This window comes from Primulina huaijiensis, chromosome 10, assembly GCF_012295235.1.
Source record: "Primulina huaijiensis isolate GDHJ02 chromosome 10, ASM1229523v2, whole genome shotgun sequence".
NCBI lineage: Eukaryota > Viridiplantae > Streptophyta > Magnoliopsida > Lamiales > Gesneriaceae > Primulina > Primulina huaijiensis.
The window spans coordinates 8,721,537-8,742,210 of NC_133315.1; the positions used below are offsets into that span (position 1 = coordinate 8,721,537).

The 20,674-nt window shown below is 36.5% G+C and overlaps 2 protein-coding genes across 5 annotated transcripts; both read right to left on the reverse strand.

The window, feature by feature from the left end:
• Nucleotides 1-1,931: 1,931 nt before the first annotated feature.
• LOC140985780 (uncharacterized) lies at nucleotides 1,932-10,964 on the reverse strand. 4 transcript variants are annotated; one of them, XM_073453705.1, is made up of 10 exons: nucleotides 6,658-9,122; nucleotides 6,275-6,556; nucleotides 5,250-5,322; nucleotides 4,844-5,164; nucleotides 4,552-4,764; nucleotides 3,165-3,257; nucleotides 2,967-3,074; nucleotides 2,618-2,881; nucleotides 2,391-2,513; nucleotides 1,932-2,298 (listed from the first exon to the last, which is right to left on the reverse strand). In XM_073453705.1, the coding sequence occupies exons 3-10, from the start codon at nucleotides 5,298-5,300 to the stop codon at nucleotides 2,008-2,010; spliced, it is 1,464 nt and encodes a 487-aa protein (XP_073309806.1). In that variant the 5' UTR covers nucleotides 5,301-5,322; nucleotides 6,275-6,556; nucleotides 6,658-9,122; the 3' UTR covers nucleotides 1,932-2,007. The 4 variants fall into 4 exon arrangements, with proteins under 4 accessions (XP_073309806.1, XP_073309808.1, XP_073309809.1 ...); XM_073453707.1 differs by lacking the exons at nucleotides 6,275-6,556; nucleotides 6,658-9,122 and adding an exon at nucleotides 10,795-10,964; XM_073453708.1 differs by lacking the exon at nucleotides 4,552-4,764.
• On the reverse strand, nucleotides 5,473-8,181 carry LOC140985873 (uncharacterized). Its single transcript, XM_073453820.1, has 5 exons — nucleotides 7,729-8,181; nucleotides 6,658-7,289; nucleotides 6,429-6,556; nucleotides 6,275-6,386; nucleotides 5,473-6,184 (listed from the first exon to the last, which is right to left on the reverse strand). Exons 1-5 carry the CDS (start codon nucleotides 8,179-8,181, stop codon nucleotides 5,473-5,475), a joined length of 2,037 nt encoding a protein of 678 aa, XP_073309921.1.
• Nucleotides 10,965-20,674: the final 9,710 nt, after the last annotated feature.

Sequence of the window (20,674 nt, forward strand, 5' to 3'; positions counted from 1 at the left end):
AACAACAAATCAAGATAACCACTTAAATGGTATCAAGCATTTGATGTAAATTGATAACAACAAATAATTCATTTTTATACCTACAATAAAAAGAAATTAGCAAAACGAAAAGAAATAAAGAAAGAATATACAAAATATAAACAATCTTACTTCACGAAGAATTCATCCTCTTCACCTTGACATAATAGATTTAGCTTTCCATGAACTTACTTTTGATCAACACTAAAAACATCACTCATAAATTGGAAAATGGAAAATATATTGGAACTTAGAACTTTTATACACACTCACAATATATTTTACAATGAGATAGAATGATTCTCAAGCTAGCACAAGGCCTCTTTTTATAGGCCAAATGAGAGAAAGGGTCAAAAATTCTATTAATGCAATGTAGTTGTAATAGTAGTCTTTGTCTCCTCCAACTTCAATTCCATGCCCCTTCTTTAAATGTTTTGTTCCATGACTTTAATCACCGACTTTGACTCAGCTCAAAACAGCAAACATGTGGGGAATTGTCTGTAGATGAATTTGGCCACTTGGTTCACCTCATTTGATTAAATATTGAAATAGTTATGATTTTTTTACTATATGCTGGTCATGGTGAAAGTAAATTTGTCCTTCTTTTGATATTTTCACAATTTGATCATCTTAACCAACTTTTTAGGCAATCATGTCTTCTGCAAAGTTGTAGATAATTTCTCAAGGATTCCAAAAATATTTGAATCACCTCCATTTGGGTTTTCTAGCTTGAGTTATCATTATTTTACCAACACGTAGAAAACCTGAAAATAAAACATATTTAGTAAGACATTTAAATATAAACACACAATACTTAAATAACATAATTTTATAATTTTAATGAAACTTAAATTTTAAAATAAAGGTTTTAACATATAATAAATTATTAATTTTAAGTTTCATCAGCATGTCCCGTACAGATGGGTACAAGATTGTTGATTGCTGATCTTATTCTTATTCCGATGGTTGCATTCGATGTTATATTGGGTATGGATTGGTTATCTGCGTATCGTGCGGTGATTGATTGTGTGGGCAAGACAGTGAAATTTTTAGCTGATGACTATGATATTGATGTTTTTCTTGGTCTAGGCTCTTCGATGGATATTCCTATTATATCTTGCCTTCAAGCTAATAAGTTGTTGCACAAAGGGTGTATGGGTTATCTAGCGTCAGTGGTTGATGTGCAAAAGGAAAGTAATTTGCAATGAAAGGACATTGATGTGGTTCAGGATTACCCTGATGTTTTTGCTGATGATGTGCCTGGTTTACCACCTGATCGAGAGGTTGAGTTTGTTATTGACTTAATTCACTACAAAAAAAATGAATATTCGCAGCGCGCAAATGGGCTTTCTGCAGCGCGCATTGCATGCTGCAAAGTTAAATGCTGTTGAAAGTCATAGGTATTAACAGCGTACTATGCTGGCTTCGAATAATAGAATTGACGGCGTGCACCGCACGTCGCGGATACAAGAATCGACAGCGCGCACTGCACGTCGTGGATACGAGAATCGACAGCATGCACCGCACGCTGCGAATAATTATATCTACAGCTCGCATTATACGCCGTCGATACTAAAATCAACAGCACGCATTGCACGCTGCGAATAATTGTATTTATAGCTCGGATTATACGTCGTTGATACAAGCATCAACAGCGTGCATTGCACGTCGTGGATAAGAACATCAAAGGCATATGATTGCACGCCGTTGAAAGAAAACCTAAAAAAAAATTCAATTTCTTCTGCCTAGCATCTAGGCGCTTCTGGATCAGCGCCGCGGCGCTTGGAACGCGGAAAAACCCAATTTTTCACATAAACGAGAAATCAATTTTGTATAATAAGTATAATCCACACAAAAAAATTAATAAAAGTAATTCTTTTTCATCATATTTACCAAAACAGAAAGTTTCAAGATACAAAATCTGTCACAAAATAGCTAGAACATACCAATATTTAAAATTTCAATCCACGAAAATATGTAGAATCTATATCAATCACACAATACTACAAATTTAGATAACCATGCGATCGTGCTTCCTATTGCGTCATCGAGAAACTGCATTTCATCATTTGGTCGAATTAGATCCACCTTCTCTACCAAAACCTTATCAACCCAAACTTTCCAACAAGATCTACCAAGAACAACATGATGCACTTTTGTGTTTGGATCTGTAGATGCAATTCGTCCTTCTGCAACAACTAATCCATCAACAGACCAATGAAGCAACTTACATTTACTATTAGCACATATATCTCCACAACTCACATTCTTCAAATTTGACTGCAAATAAACAATACAATTTTTTTTAATTTTAAAATTTCTATTTTGTAAAAATCTTGTAGTTTAGAAACACATAATTTTAAGATAGTTACCTGAGCTGTAGCAAGATGTTTTTTAACATTATGAAAATCACAACTTTTCTTTGCATCAATATTGATATCACTGTTGCTGCCAACTTCATTCCCAATACCGCTGCCAATGCCACCACTAGCAACCTAAGTTTACAAACAAATTATGTCAAGCATGCCTTCATGATAATCCAAAAGCATTTAAGTGTACAATATATAAAACTGATTTTGTATTTTATTTAATTACTAACATGTTCTTGTTGATTTTGTTGTCTCATACTTTGTAAAAACATGGACTTCATTTCTTTCATTTCTTGTTGAAGGTTATGCACCATATCTTGAAGTTGTTTAACAGTGCCATTTTGCTGTACATAAGCTCCAACTTTTGATGGTGTAACTCCAAAGTCCATCCCACGCACTCTACCCTGATTTTCCTTGCCAAACACAAGGCTAATTGCATCATCAGCAATTTTAATTGTGTTTTGAGATTCAGGTGGACATTCTTGTATTTGTTTCTGCAAATAACAAAGTTAAAAAGACATAATTCTATTACCATTTTCTTAGGATCTGATGCAAATAAAAAAGACATAATTCTATTACCATTTTCTCTCCAACAGCTTGAGTAATAGGTTCTCCATTTTTTTTCTTGTGCCCTTCAATCCAAACTTGTGATCTCGTAATTCTTGTATCTCCTTCAGTTGTCTTCTCCTTAAATATAGAAATATATAAATTCAAAAGATGTATATATATACCATTATTTATTACTAAATTAGAAAATATAAAAAAAATAATATTTACCATAATGTGAGTCAAACGAGCATAACCTCTCCGGCTCATTGTGTGAATGTGGTCTTGTTTTTCCCTCATTGCTCTAAATTTTGCACTCTTTTCCTGAGATATAACATAACCAAGATATTAATTACAAGTATTATCAAGTGAATTGCAATAAAAAGAAGCAATGTAACCCCGAGCTAGAGTAACAATCATGATAAATTGCTAACCTGTAATGGTGGAATCATTACAAATGTAGATATTAAATATAGATATTGAGCTAGGGCAAAGAAGAAGAAAGAACAAATAAATAAAAACATGACGCAATAAGAAGCACTGTTAATTGCCGTATAAATGGCTGCAATGTCCAACAATACATCCCAATGCATGCTAATAGTATTGACCTAGGGCAAAAAGAAGAAAGAACAAATAAACACAGAGACCCGATTGAAAATTTGTGAAAGCTAGGGAAACAATCCATGAATGCATGGTTAAATCCAAATTTTAATATTGGTCACAAAATCATATACTCTAGCTAGCTACTGCAAACAAACAAAAAGTGACAAAATTCCACAAACATTAACAATGCTATTTATTCAACAATTACATTAATCCACTCCTTTGACATGTGGATGTGTTTTGCTTTCAGATCATTCGAAAGGAGGTGTGATAATCATTGTGTTTGTGTAACTTATCGACCCATACATACTCACATGTAATGAAATTATTAATGAAATGCTGAACATGAACAATGGCATGTATGGTTAAATATGTCCTTATAAAATGCTAACCAAAATTCACATAAAGGAAAGACCAGCAATAAATACAATAAACGACTGGTAAGTTTTTGGATAGAAAATTCCATATTCGAAATATCACATAACAAACAAGCCCTCTAAAATCCAAGGACACGCTGTACAACCAAAAGAAAAGAGAAATCATGCATTCAAGTGTTTTCTTGTGGTCATAGCATCGATCTTCCCATAAGATGAAATAACTAGTATGCTTTGTCCATTTCTACATTACCCATTTCATTGTTTCCTTGTTTTAATTTACATCACCATTTTTAGTTTTCAACCAGATGGTTGAAAGTTCAGTTTCCAGACCTATCCAAACAATATTCAACTTTCAGCTAATTTCCACATAAATTTTGAAATTTTCGTAAAATAACACTACTCAAAGTATATATCGAAGACCAATAAAAATTATATATGCGGTTATCGCATATATATCTAACAAACATTATATTCCATTATCAATTACATCTAGATCATGATATGCTAATAACTATAATTTGACACCTATAAGAAAAGTGAATTACTACTTACTTGAAAGGTAGGTATTCTTGCATGGAAGAGGATTACCACAATCAAATATTGTTTCATACCTATAAGAAAAGTGAATTAATACTTACTTGAAAGGTAGGTGATAGTGTCCTCTTTACAAACAAGTCCCACTGATTTTGATCCATAAATTTGGGCTTCAAAAGACTGAGATTTCGTGAAGCCACTCGACTTGTATTAGCTTCTCGTACAAGTATATGAAGTTTGGATTTTCTATCGCGCCACAATTTAGCTATCTTTTGAAAAATTGATTTTTTTTCCCAATCCTCAACTTTATAATTCATCTGTACATAGAAACACGAAAATATTTCTACAACTTATAATAAAAATTGAAATGAAAAATGAAGTGACTAAAGATATTACCTGAAGACAACTCCACATCCTATCTTTCACTTCTTCATCTATGTCATTCCATCCATCCAATGTATATGGCACAAATTCCTTTATCATGCAACCTAGAAAAGAAGCGTATGTAACTGAATTATCTCCAATCGGCTGTCCGAACTCATTACGCTTCACCTCTTTGCGCTTATCTTCACCACTAATCATTTTCAACTTTGATTCTCCACGACCTTTTTTCTTGTCAGGTTTGTTGTCATCAATCGGTTCTTGATCATGCAAATCTTGGGATGAATTAGCTGAATTTTTAGTGTTCATTCCTGATAACCTACTAGCTACGTGTTCCTGTAAAATGACAAAAAGAGCTATTGAAATGTACAAGTGTACTTTATTAAAATAAACAACGATATAAAATATAAGATAATATCACCTGAATTTCATCTGCAGATGCTTTGCTACGTTTTTTGCCCATTTTACTCATCTTTTCAATGCTACGTAATGACCTGATCAAACAAGTTGTATGACATGATACATAGCTGAAAATAAACAAGCAAACAAATTTATTGCAACAGTAAATAAAGAGTTGTATAACTTGCAAAGAACATATACCAATCAAAATAAATAACTATAAAATCTAGAACTGAAAATTTCAGTCATGTCTCAGTCACATCGATTCCATCACACTCATTCCTTGCATATGGTTCTTTTTCAGTAATGTTAATTTCAAGTTGGGACACATCAAGAGGTGTTGATGACGTATATTCGTCCTCTTCAACCACACTCATGTTATGAATACCCCGAGAGGGCGCCTTTAGCAACACATACCAATTTGACTCATCATCGTCCCTAGAATGGAAAACTTGCTTTGCTTGTGATGCCAAAATGAAAAGATCACTTTCAAAAGTTTTTAGTCCGTGTTGTAAGTTGACGAGTGTAAAACCATCTTCAATTTTCACACCAGTTCCAGGATTGGCCCAATCACACCTAAAAACAGGAACTTTGAAAGAATAGTAGTCTAGCAAAACAATATCTCGTATAACCCCATAGTATGATATTCTTCCTACTGTATGTGAATAACCATCAGCATTAGATTGACAAATAGTATCGGCATCAATTGAGACACCACTATCTTGTGTCGACCTTCCAACATCAACTGTATGGAACCGATGTCCATTTATAATATAACCCGTATAACTTGTAACTTTCTTTCTTGGACCGTGAGCTAGCCATTGAATTCGGCCTGAAGAATTATGAAGAACCTGTTTTGATAACCATTCAGCAAATGTTTCCATATGTTGCTTTTGTAACAACGTCTCATTACTTAAGAAACGACGATCTATTTGTTTAAGCTCCTCAATGTGCATCCTATTTAAAATCATTGAAGGGAGATGTTAGAATATACGAGGTATGTAATAGATCAAAGATAATAGAATCTTAAAAATCAACTATACTCACTGTAAGTAAGGTTCAACTTCTGCAGTTTTGAACAACACATATCGATGTGCGGCTTGCAACACGTGGTCTTCTAAAATCTTTTCTTTCCCTTTAGAAATTAAGCGACCTTCCACTAATCCATTTTACAAATCATCATTCCTATTATAACGAAAACCAATAGTAGAAGCCTTTTTTATGTAAGCACTACAAAATATCATTCGTTCTTCTGCGAGGTAACACTCAGCTATGCAACCTTCCGGTCTTGCTCGGTTCTTCACAAACCCTTTCAGTGTTTTCATAAATCTAAAACACAAAGTAAAATTCACATGAATGAATTGTTGATAGCAAAATTTATACCATTTTATATATAAAATTTGTCAAAAAGATAAATCACTATTTTATACCTTTCAAATGGATACATCCAGCGGAATTGGACTGGACCACACAAGCGAGCCTCTCTTGCTAAATGAATTGTCAAATGAACCGAGATGGTAAAGAAAGCGGGTGGAAAATATGTTTCCAACATGCATAGAATTTCAGCAATATTCTCCTCGAGTTGTTCTAAACGGTTCCTATCTAGCACTCTTTGACATAATTCATTGTAAAATTCACCCAACAGATATATAGCATTACGCGGACCTTTCGGTAGAAGATTTCTCAATGCTACCGATAGCGATTGTTGCATTAGAACATGACAGTCATGAGATTTCAGCCCAATAAGTTTACACTCTTCTAAAGAAACACAGTTACCAATATTTGGGCTATAGCCATCGGGTAACTTTATTTTCTTCAACCTAGAGCAAAATATATCCATTTCCTTTTTAGACAATGTGTAAGGTGCAGCAGGAAAGTGATATTTATTTTCTCCCTTTTCATGAGGATGTAATTCTTCTCTAATTTTTAAATGCATCAAATCTTTGCGAGCATTCACACCATCTTTAGATTTTTTCTTCTGGTTTAACAGTGTGCCTATGAGATTCTTGCAGACATTCTTTTCAACATGCATCAAATCTATGTTATGACGTAGTAGGAGCCCCTAAAAATAACCATCAACACGTTTCATAGTGTTAGTTCAGAATATTTCTAACAATTTAGGATTAAAAAAAACTAATTTATATAAAAACTAATTAATAAAGTGCAAATAACTTACACTCCATTATGGCAAATCGAAAAAGATTGACTTTTTCTTCCACATTTGAACTGGTTTTCGTAACTCTTTTGAATTATCCTGCTTCTTCCTTTTTTTACTTGAAGTATTGACAGTGTCACTCTTTTTTTTTTTTACCCCAGTCATTTTCAATATCTTTCGTTGCATTGAGAATTTCTAACCCATTCAAAGGTCTCGTTTTTTTCCCCTCTCTTTTTTCCCATTAAACCACTTTTTTTTTCTCACGAAATGGATGATTAGAGGAAAGAAATCTCCTGTGACCTAAGTATGCAAACTTTCTACTATATTTAAGCCACATTGAACATACGTCTTCACCACATATTGGGCAACCGAGTTTCCTTTTTGTGGCACATCCAGCTAAGTTTCCATAAGCTGGAAAATCATTGATTGTCCACATCAAAATAACCTTCAGATTAAACATTGACTTGTTAAATGCATCATACGCCTCCACACCTGTGTCCCAAATCTCCTTCAAATCCTCCACAAGGGGTTCCAAGTATACATCTATATCATTTCCCGGTTGCTTCGGACCTGGAATCAGTAAAGTCAGCATATGATTTTCCTTTGTCATGCACATCAATGGTGGAAGGTTATAATTGACCAAAATAACGGGCCAACAACTATATCCGGAACTAAGATCACCAAAAGGGTTGAATCCATCTGTTGCAAGACCAAGGCGGAGATTTCTAGGATCTGACGCAAAATTTGGCCACTTATGATTTATTGTATCCCAAGCTGCTGAATCAACTGGATGACGCATCATATTATCTTGACTTTTGTGGTTGGAGTGCCAAATCATCTCTTCGGCCTTTTCTTTTGATTTAAACATCCTTTTCAATCTTGGTATCACAGGAAAATACCGTAGCACCTTTCAGGAACTCCTTTACGAACTTTGGTGGTGACTTTGTCTACCTTCCATCTTGAAAAACTACACTTTGGACAACAGTCAAGGTCTTTAAGATCCTTTCTAAACAGACAACAATCATTTGGGCAAGCATGAATCTTCTCATATCCTAAGTCAAATGGTTTTAACAATTTTCTCATCGAGTAAACAGTTTCTGGAAATGTATTTTTTTCTGGAAGCATGTCAACCAAGATCTTCAGTAGCTCATTGAAACTATTGTCAGTGTGACCATTAGTAGACTTATAATTATATAACGTGACGACTGCTGACAACTTTGTATAAGCTGTACAACCAGGGAAGAGAGGAGTTTCTGCATCTTCTAATAAATTAGCAAACTCATAATCTTTTTCTTGAGACATATTGTGTCCAACCTCTTCTTCAGGTACAAAGACATCATTTTATAAGTGATATGCCTCTCTACTTTCATCATCTTTACAAATTCCTGAGCTACATTCGCCTTGAGATTGTGAGTTATAACTTTCACAATGGAAGACCCAAATAGTGTAAGAAGGATCAAATCCCTTAATGATTAAGTGATCGTACACTTGGTCAAATTTCATATACTTCTTATTTTTACAACGCTTGCAAGGACATAAGATAACTTCACGTGTTTTGGCATAGTTCCTAGCTTGTGCGATAAATTTTTGTACCCCTTCTTCATACTCGGGTACAAGCCTTGAAGGCAGATGAATCCATTCCTTATCCATTTCGTAAATGACCAAACCCTAAGATACAAACATATGACTTCACCATTCATTACATAGTTTTACTATCAGCAGAAAAATTAATGAAAAGTATAAAATATTGTTGTTGTTTAAGAAATTTATTTTAAGCATAGTTGACAAACCTAGAAACCCTTCAATAATTTAAATTTCGATTTTAATTAATTTCCACCTATGGATTCTGTCACTCCCTTCAATAATTAATAATTATACCAGCACATAAATTATTTTTAGACAAGGAAATAACAAATCCACAGTTATAATCATTAAATAATTAATCCAGTGTTACGTATCCGTGAATCATCAGATGTCTTTTTTTTATTAGATTAAAGGTCCATGGAAGTATGACATTTAGTTGACCCTACCACTGCTCATCTAATTACATTAAAATGATTAAACATTTAAATTAAACTAATGAAATGAACATATTTCTCCTAAACTATTACAAAACCATATGAAGTGATGTGTATTTTTCATTTCCAGAAAATTCAAGAATAGTAAGGAATCATAAATATATAAACTCTACTCGGTTATCGATTATCAATTATCGATATTGCATTTGAACTCGTTGAATAGATTTTTAACACGTCTAAAATGGACATGCTTTTACCGAATTTTTTGCACATTTCTCTATAATTGTTTAATAAAAAATGCTAATAACATGATCCAAGTTATCTTCATGATAGAAAAAATTCTCTCCTACCAAGAATTTTGAAAGACATGGAATCTCTATAACAAGATATTAAAACTAAAGATTCAAGAATCACAGACAAGAAACACAAAAATACCTTTTGATCTACTGTCTCGGGGGTGGGAGAGATGACTTCTGATCGGTTTGACAAAGTCCCGAGTACTGTTGCAGCTACGGATGGGGAGGCAAAAGGTGGAAAAAAGACGGGAAAGAAAGGGAAGAAAGTAAGTCCCACGGTCTTGGGATTAAATGGTGGTCAGTAACCGAATTATTATGAGAGAAATTCAGACAATTGAAGATTAAATAGCAACTAGGAATCGTAAATACATTTGTCTGCTGGCCGACTGTAAATTTTTGTGTTTGGTTTTTATTTCTCATTTATAGAGGCAACGCAGCAGTTAATATAGTCTGCTGAAAGCAATTTTTCTAAGGTATTCTGAACTCTAGAGTTTCATACTGATTGTAGTAACAGTAATTGTAGTTTCCTCATTTTTTGTTTCTTGTTATTTTAATTGAGCTAATTTCCTACATGATACTACCTCCATTCCAATATTTAAGGAGGGATGATACTGTTTCAGTTCTAAAATATGTAGGCTTGTATGCCAAAACCTCTTATCATTACAAAACTTTTAGTTTTTTTTATTAAGACTTTATTAGTGTTATAAAAAAAATTGACAGAAGGGGCTTCACATTTACTGGTTATTACCCCTGAAAATCTGTGTCAAAATGACGACCATTCTCCCTTCTAATTAAGGTCTTTATGCCTAATTTTGATTTTTGAAGCTGAGAAACTAATGTTAAACATGATTTCCCCAATCATAAGTATATTTTTTTGACTGAATCCACTCTCGAGTGAAGTGGTTTGGGACTTTGTGGAAATTCTATTCCTCATAGAGATGCTAATTACAGAGCAAACATAAGATTTTTTTTTTAAGAACAAAATAAACTTGTTCAAACCGATTTCAAAGAACATTAAGAAGTGAAAACATAAAAACCTACAAATATGTATGCATCCACAAAGTTTCTCGATTGAGTTGTTGAGAAAAGAAACCATACTTGGGTGAAGCGAGAATCCAACGAGCGATTGAGTGAAGCGAGAAGATCGATTGAGTGAAGCGAGAGCGATCGATTGAAGTGAGAAGAGACGATCGAGCGATTCAGAGATAAAGGCGTGGAGGTGTGAAAGAAATTTGGGAAATAGAGAAGGGCGTGTGTGTACGAAGAAAACAGAGGAAGGCGCGGAGATGTGAGAAATTTGGGAAATTGGCGCAATTTTATTTCGCTATTATTAATAGCTGGCTCAGCACGCTGCAATTGAGTGATTTCTAATAATATTAACAGCACGCACGTACTGGCACGCCGCGAATAGAAACATTAACAGCGTGCTTTTAATGTGCGCTGTTAATGTTGTGCTGTAAATATTAATATTTCTTGTAGTGATTCCAGGTACAGCTCCAATTTCTAAGGCTCCATACAAAATGGCTCCTACTGAAATGAAAGAATTGAAGACAGAAGACTCAATTGCAGGAGCTATTAGATAAAGGTTTTATCCGACCTAGTTCCTCACTGTGAGGAGCTTCGGTTTTGTTCTTAAAGAAGAAGGATGAATCATTGCGATTATGCATTGACTACCGAGAACTCAACAAGGTAACAGTGAAGAATAAATATCCTTTGCCACGTATTGATGATCTCTTTGATCAATTGCAAGGAGCAGCAATATTTTCGAAGATCGACCTTCGGTCCGGTTACCATCAACTGAAGGTGAAAAAGGAGGACATACCAAAGACTGCGTTTAGAAAGAGGTATGGCCATTATGAAATTTCTTGTGATGTCGTTTGGACTAACCAATGCTCCTTCAATTTTTATGGATTTTATGAATCGTGTCTGTAAGCCGTATTTGGATACTTTTGTTATTGTTTTCATTGATGACATCTTGATCTACTCAATGACACGAGATCTTCATCGTGAGCATTTGAGGATTGTGTTGTAGCTGTTGAGCGATAAGCAATTGTATGCCAAATTAAAGAAATGTGAGTTTTTGTTAGAGCAGGTGATAGTTTTTGGCCATATTGTTTCGAAAGAAGGAATATATGTTGATCCATCCAAGATTGAGTCTATTAAACAATGGTCCATTCCAAAGACAGTTTTAGAGGTAAGGAGTTTTCTTTGTTTGGCAGGGTATTACCGACAGTTCAAGCCGACTTTTCAAAGATAGCTTTGCCATTGACAAGTTTGACACGGAAGGCTACCAAGTTCGAATGGACCATCGAGTGCCAAAGAGCATTCCAAACATTGAAAGATAAGTTGACTTATGCTCCTGTTTTAGTACTTCCTTGTGGTACTGAAGATTTTGTTATGTATACAGATGCTTCTAAGCAGGGGTTAGGTGCCATACTGATGCAGCGTGGGAAAGTGATAGCATATGCTTCTCGTCAGTCGAAGGAATACGAGAAGAACTATCCCACTCAAGATTTGGAATTGACGGCTGGTTTTTGCTTAAATATTTGGCGGCACTATCTTTATGGTGAGAAATGTGAAATATTTATGGATCACAAAAGTTTGAGTTATTTGTTTTCATAGAAGGATTTGAATATGCGGCAGCGGAGATGGTTAGAACTTGTGAAAGACTACGAATGCACCATTAGCTATCATCCTGGAAAAGCTAATGTGGTTGCGGATGCTTTGAGTCGCAAACCGATTTTATTATTGGGTTCCATGATTTCTAAACCTTTGTTGCTTGATTTGCAAATAAATGAGATCAATTTGCTATCTTCAGGTACAGTTGCTCGATTGTCTGCTCTAGTTCTTCACTCAACTTGATTTGATCGAATTTTGAAAGAACAACAGCTGGATGCTCAGTTATTAGAGTTGAAGAGGAAAAGTGATCTGACAGAAGTTTCTGAGTTTGGGTCAAATCGTGATGGGTTACTGACCTTTCGAGGTAGAATATGTGTTCCTATGGGTGATGACATTCGAAAAGAGATCCTTCTTGAAGCTCATACAGCGCCATATTCTGTACATCCCGGTAGTATCAAGATGTACCAAGATCTTTGACGTCTTTACTGGTGGCAAGGTATGAAGAAAGATATCATGTTATTTGTTTCTGAATGTCTAACTTGTCAGCAGGTTAAGATTGAGCACCAGAGACTGGCGGGATTGGTGCAATCCTTGCCTATACTGCAATGGAAGTGGGAGCATATAACTATGGATTTAGTTGTTGGGTTGCCAAGGACTCAGAAAGGCTTCAATTCTATTTGGGTGATCGTGGATCGATTGACCAAGTCATCACATTTTCTTCCTGTCAAGACGACTTATTCTATGAATCAATATGCTAAGGCGTATATTCAAGAGACTGTGAGACTTCATGGGATACTGGTGACGATAGTTTCAGATCGTGATCCAAGGTTTACGTCCGAGTTTTGGAAGAGTTTGCATCGAGCCTTGGGCACCAAGTTGGCTTTTAGCACAGCATATCATCCTCAGAGTTATGGGAAGTCTGAAAGGGTAAATCAAATTCTTGAAGATATGTTACGAGCGTGCACAATTGATTTCCCGGGAAGTTGGCTTTTGCTGTCTGTTGGACCAATTCTGGGCCCAACATCTTCCTTTCGCCTATTTCTTCCCAATATAAGGGAGATCGGCACTTTCTTCCATATAAAGCCTCGTAGTGTGCCATGCCGATTGAAAACTGGAAGAAAGTGCCGATCTCCCTTATATTGGGAAGAAATAGGCGAAAGGAAGATGTTGGGCCCAGAATTGGTCCAACAGACAGCAAATGTTTTGGCAGTAATCCAAGAATGAATGAAGACCGCTCAGTCTCGACAGAAGAGTTATGCCGATGTTCGTCGACGGCCTTTGACATTCGAGGTAGGCGATCATGTTTTTATCAAGATAGCTCCTCTCAAGGGAGTAATGCGTTATGGCAAGAAAGGTAAGCTAAGTCCTCGAAACATTGGGCCATTTGAGATTCTTGATAAGATTGGAGACCGAGCCTATCGTCTTGCATTGCCACCGGACTTGGATCGAGTTCACAACGTATTTCATGTTTCAATGCTACATAAGTACCTTTCTAATCCCCTCTTGTTCTTCGGTACAACTCATTGGATCTGTTACCCAACTTAAGCTATGAGGAAATGCCAGTTCAAATTCTTGATCGCAAAGTTAAAATGTTGAGAAACAAAGAGATTGGTATTGTCAAAGTTCTTTGGAGGAATCAAGTGATTGAAGAGGCCACGTGGGAACCGGAACAGGAGATGAAACATCATTATCCGAGTTTACTTGATGGTAAGCAAATTTCAGGGAAGAAATTTTTATAAGGAGGGGAGATTGTAATATCCCGACCTTTTATCATATTATTGTAGATGGTGTAATTCATGATTTCTTGTGATAAGGTATGGTTATAGATATTTTAATGGTTATTGGTTATGGATATGTTTATTGGGATGATTAAATATGGTTATTGTTTGGAGTTATGTTTATGGTTAGTGTTGTTTTTGGAAATGAATGGGTAGAATAGAAAGTTGATCTTGAGCCAAATAGGAAATGGAAGTGCATAAACGGTATGAAAAATGTGGCAATAGTAGTGGTTTTTAGTATAATGTCTTGTATATTGATCCAATTAATGTGAGGCCAATTCCATTAGAAACATAAGGTATAAGGCTAAAACTTTCATGTTTTGACTTTTGTTCCAATCATTAGGAAACACGAGCCAAAAGTGGCCCGAAAGTGTGTCGTGTGTATCGTTGTTCTTGCACTGACACATGTTGGGAGAATGAGCATAAAGTTTTACTCAAACCTTCAAATGACATGAGGCCAATTGGAGATGAAAGAAAAGACATAGGGCTACAACTTTCATGTTTACCACTTTGGCTAATTCGAAAGAAAACGTATGGTTTTGGCCCAGAATAAAGTACATGGACCCATACACGAACCCCTACACGGGGTCCGGGTCTGGCCATGCAAAATGTGTTATTTCCAGTGTGTACACGGACCCATACACAGAGAGGGGCACGGCGTCCGTGTCTATGGCATGGAAAACACGTTTTTTTAGGTATTGAAGGCTTATAAACTCTTGTCTAGATGTTTCTACACCATTCCCTCTTCTCTTTTATTTTTTTCATCGGTTCTTGCTTCTTCTCCCTCAAGTTTTCTCTTCTCAAAATTTTTACTCAAAGTTCAAGGATTATAGTGATTTTTTAGTTGCTCCTACCAAAGATTTCAAGCTACAAGGTAAGGGTTATATTATTTTGGAGTTTAGAGGGGTTGGTATTATTGAAGGGTTAAGTTGGGTTCATTGATTCATTGGATTATTGATGATGATTTATGATTATTATTGTGATTCTTGTTGTAGGCTTCATTCAAGATCATCATAGCCATCTTAGTGATTGTGGGTTACAAGTAGAAGCTTCCTTTCAAGTGCTCACATGATTTTATATGTATCAAACCATGTTATTGCTAATTTGCTCCTTTCATTAGTATATAGTTGATCTATATATTGTTATATGTTCATTGTTCAAGCATTTCCATGGAATTCATTGATCAAGGAGCTAATACACCATTGTGCCTACCAAGTGTTAGTTTAATTGGCTCAATGAGATTTCCTATGATTAAAGCCAAGGAATGATAGTAATTCATGCATGTCATTGGCCAATAACATGATTATAAGTATCTCTCACAGTTTTGATATATTTATATATCAAAGAGATACTATCCACAAGTCACAGGTCACATACTATCAATTCTTTTCCTTTAATTCATGCCATGAAATACCATCTATATTGTTTTGTTATCTATTGTTCCTTGAAGATGGTATTATTCATTGTTTATTGCCATTGATTCATTGTCCATTGCCACTGATTCATTGTTCATTGCAATTGCTATAGCCATGTTCCAAGCCAAGCCCATGTATATGTATTTGTCATGTACAACTTTCTGCTTACTGAGTTTTATCTCATTACAGTTAATATCATGTGATGTAGGTGATAAAAAAGATTGAAGTGGATTGTCTGAGGCTGGAGAAGTCTTATAAAAGGCAATGAGAAAGATTTTGCTTGTTCATGTCACTTTTATTTTGATTATGGTGAACATGAGAAGTTTCATTAATCATGAATTTTTCTAAAATGAATTATGGGGTGAATGATGTTGACTTTTGGTTTTCTTTTGGATGACTCAAAAGTTAATGTTTATGTAAATTAATTTTGAAAATGTTATGATGTTAAATGGGATATTGTTCTTTCCCTTTCAAATTTTAATGCTTCCGCGTATGTTTTTCCTTTTAAATTTAAATGTCATGAGAGGGGGTTGTTACACCGTCCACAACTGTATACAGTCTATGGCCCTTAGCCTCATCCCACTGTCTCCAATTCTACAATTTCTTGTCAGAAGTCTGTCGTGCCCGAATTCTGTCCCTCAATGTCGGCTGTACTGTTAGAGTAGCAAGACTTGGGGCACCATCCCTGGCAAAAACTGCAAGCTCAAATATCTGAATCTCCGCCTGTAGCTGTCTCTGTATCGACAAATGAGCAATCACTGCGTGCTTTATGCTCAGAGCGTCGGCAACCACATTAGCCTTATTCGGATGGCAGCTAATGTCACTGTCATGATCTTTCACTAGCTCTAGACATCTCTTCTGCCTCATGTTTAGCTCTTTCTTTGTGAAGAAGTACTTCATGCTTTTGTGATCAGTGAAAATCCTGCACTTCTCCCCATACAAATTGTGGGGACCCGGACGTTAATTCATTTCTTAATCATTCTTTGGGAATAATTCAATCAATTAAGATAAACAGGGGGTAAATTTTTTTTTTAAATGCGGAACGTAATGGAATCATTCTAATATACATATCAGTATAAAAGTACAAATCTTGTACAACGTTTGACAAAGTCAAACTAGGGTTCAACTACTATATATCAAGTGTTTAAACCTATTTAATTTTGAATCCGGATCACCACGCTAACTTGCTCTCTCTCTCATCCTCTTCTTGACCCTGATCCTATCTCACCTGTTGTCATGCACACATACAACCAAGACAACAGCCGGATAACTCCGGTGAGAATATAATCCCAGTATAAACAATGTATACATGCAAAGCATAAAATCATATACAAAGGCATAAACCATGTATCACAAAACATAAATCATAATTTATGACACATTAGTGAATACAGATAAAACTCTTTGACTCGTTATCTCAGACTAGACTCATCTCTAATCTAGGGATCCCGGTTCCTGGATATTACAATATACCAAATCTCCGCGATAGGAATCGATCCATTCCTAAGCAACATCGATATAAATCAAATATCCATTGTCTTGGTATATCCGCCATAGACTTGGCATATCCGTCAATGCCTACTCTGACAATGTGCAATGGGCCAATGATCACTATGTCATAATCTGGCACCTCTGTCAGCGACTCTCACTCAATAGCTATCTGCTATACTCTGCTTTTCTATAAATCAATAGACTAAGCATATTCATTCAAATAATACAACAGTATGAAAACAATAACTTACAATTATGTGGTTTAGGGAAACTCAAAGTCCAATCTGACTTAAGTCAATCTCCCAGTTAACATTGATTTATACCTTTCTTGTCGTAGTTCTGACGAAGTCGAAGTCCTGAATTCGAAGTTGTCAATACCAATCTGAAATGACGTGTCGAATAGGAACAATATCAGTATACAACTCATATCAATACTCATTCTGATCAATACTCAATCTAATTCTGTTTCGACGGCATAACAGTATAGTCTTGATATCCCCGTCAACTCAGACAACAATATATATCAATTACAAATCATAACCAATATCCAATATAATCCATAATCTCAGAAATCTGAATAATCTCAATTTCATCTCTGAAAAATCATAACAAATATTTCAATCTGTTCTCGGTTCTACGATGTCTAATATCTCAAGAACATCATATATCAATCCCATCCGATTCTGACAATATCATAATTTCAAACATATCAAAATTCAATAAAACTTACGTCTAGTTGAAGCTCTCGTCGATAGAAACACGATACTGAAGTGGATTAAAATTCTGACGGGCGGATCTTTCGTAAACTTCAATTTCCTCAAATAAAAGGCGTAAGGATTTCAGGCAATTCTCCAAAAGCTTCCGCGGTCTTCTTTCTTTCTGAATGCTGAGGAAATTAGAACTTAATATGTATATATATATATCATGCATGTACAGGGCAAGTGGCTTAATCCTTGTGCTGCACGTCTCGCGCATATGCGCGACCCTCACCGGCGCATATGCGCGAGACCTTCTGTCTCGACGCTTGGCAAAATCAGCTGCTCGCGCATATACGCTCACCATCCCGGTGCATATGCACGAGAATCTCTGTTCTCGCATGGTTGCTGTTCGAACCTCTCGCGCATGTGCGCGCCTCCAGCCGCGCATGTGCGCGCAAAGTTCTGTTTTGGACCTGTGATAATTCGAACCTCCCGCGCATATGCGCGTCCTGTCTCGCGCATGTGCGCGGGGTCTTCGCATGTGCACATTTTGATCCTGCCCAACTCGCGCATGTGCGCGCACTACCGTCGCGCATATGCGCGTAAAGCTCTGTCCGCGCAATCTTCTTCCCGCACAGCTCGCGCATATGCGCGCCTTCCCCTCGCGCATATGCGCGAGACCTTCTGGTCACGCACAATCAAAACTCTAACAAGTCAACATTCAATCCCGAAGTGCTCTGTCTATAATCATATCAATTAATCAATTAATCATCTCAGATTAACAGGATAAAATCTCGGGCATTACACAAATAGTGTCTCCAAATCTTCAGGGAAAATACCACTGCAACTAACTGGATGTAATGAGTCGGAAAATTATTCTCATGAACCTTCAGCTGTTTGGACGCATAGGCTATAACTTTTTCATGCTGCATCAGAACCACGCACAAACCGAGCTTCGAAGCATCTGTATAAACCACAAACTCTCCCTGCCCTGATGACATAGCTAGAACTGGTGTTGTGGTCAATGCTAGCTTCAGTCTGTCAAAGCTCTCTTGGCACACAGATCCCCAGATAAAATTGGCATTCTTCTTCGTCAAGGCGGTCATAGGCATCGTGATAGAATAGAAGCCCTGAATGAATTTCTTGTAGCACCCAGCCAATCCCAAGAAGCTACGGATCTCTGTCACGATCTTAGGCACTAGCCAATCTCTGACTGCCTCGACTTTACTGGGGTCGACCTCAATACCATCTCAGGATACAATGTGGCCCAAGAATGCCACTATTTCAAGCCAGAACTCGCACTTACTGAACTTTGCATACCGCCGTAGAGTTTGTAGTACAGTCCTCAGATGCTGACTGTGCTCCTCCATTCTCTTCGAATAGATCAAGATATTTTCAATGAAAACTATGACGAACTGATCCAAGTATGGCTGAAACACGCGATTAATGAGATCCATGAAGATCGATTGCCCGTTCGTCAAATCGAAGGGCATCACCATAAACTTATAGTGCCCATAACGCGTCCGGAAGGCTGTCTTACGCACGTAAGACTTTCTCACCTTCAGTTGATGGTATCCGGATCATAGGTCTATCTTCTAGAACACTGATGCCCAGTGAAGCTGATTAAACAAATCCTTGATCCTCGGCAACGGATACTTGTTCTTGACTGTGACCCTGTTCAGCGCTCGGTAGTTAATGCAAAGCTGCATGCTGCCATCTTTCTTCTTGAAAAACAGTAACGGTGCTCGCCATGGAGAAAAGCTAGGGCGAATGAAACCCTTGTCTAGTAAATACTGTATCTGTTCTTTCAGTTCTTTCATCTCTATAGGTGGTAGACAATAAGGTGCCTTAGAGATCGGCACTGTACCTGGCATGAGCTCAATAGAGAAGTCCACCTCTCTATTTTGTAGGATTCCTGAAACATTGTCAGGGAAAACACTCGAGAACTCACTGACCACATCTACATCCTCGAGCCTCTGACTGAATGGCTCTGACACTGATACAATGCTTGCCAAAAATTCCTGACAGCCTCTCTTCATAAGCTTCCTCGCACACATGCAGGAAATGACGTGCGGCAACTGCTGGTGTCATGCTGCCTCAAAAATAAACGACTTAGCACTGGGCAGTAGGACAGACACTGACATCCGCCGAAACTCTATGACATCTCCGTTCCACGAAAGCCAATCCATACCCATAATAATGTCGAACTCTGGCAACGGTAGCACTATCAAATCTGCCTGCACCGTATATTTCCATAACCGAAGCTCCAATCTCTTCACTATCTTAGAAGTGAATATCAGATCCCCGGATGGGATAGATACTCTGAACCAGAATCCATCTCCACTGGTATGATTCCTACTCGCTTGATGAAATATTTGGATATAAACGAATGCGTAGCCGCTGAATCTAGCAATGCATGCGTGGCTACACCTAAAATATATATCCTCCCTGCGGCAAAACATACCATCAAATCTAATCGTGTTGAAACATAAGAATTTTCTTACAGAAAATTAACCCAAAATTCTCGAAAAATTACTGAATTAACCCAAACATGCTCTAAAAATTTCGAAATTAACCCTCAGAAAATCGAAAATTGCCAAGTAGCCCTCTAAAGTTTCGAAAATTACCCTTTGGTCCTTCAAACTTTTTGACATTTGCAAAAATGGCTCCATAAAATTTTTGGATCATGCCCTCATAAATTGAAAAATTCACGAAAACCTAATATTTAATCCCAAAAATTACTGAAAATCCCAAAAATCACCCCTTAAATTATCGGTTATTACAATTGGGTCCTGAAATTGTCCAATTAAACAACTAAATTCTTAATCCCAACTAGGTAGAGCATGCGTCCTAATTTGTTCTAAGTTATCAATCCCATAAATTAATTCTCATCAAAAGCATAAAAATTTAGGCAATCAAGCGATAAATCAAAATCTTAAACATAAGGGTTACTAGTAATCAAGGTCAAATCTGGCTC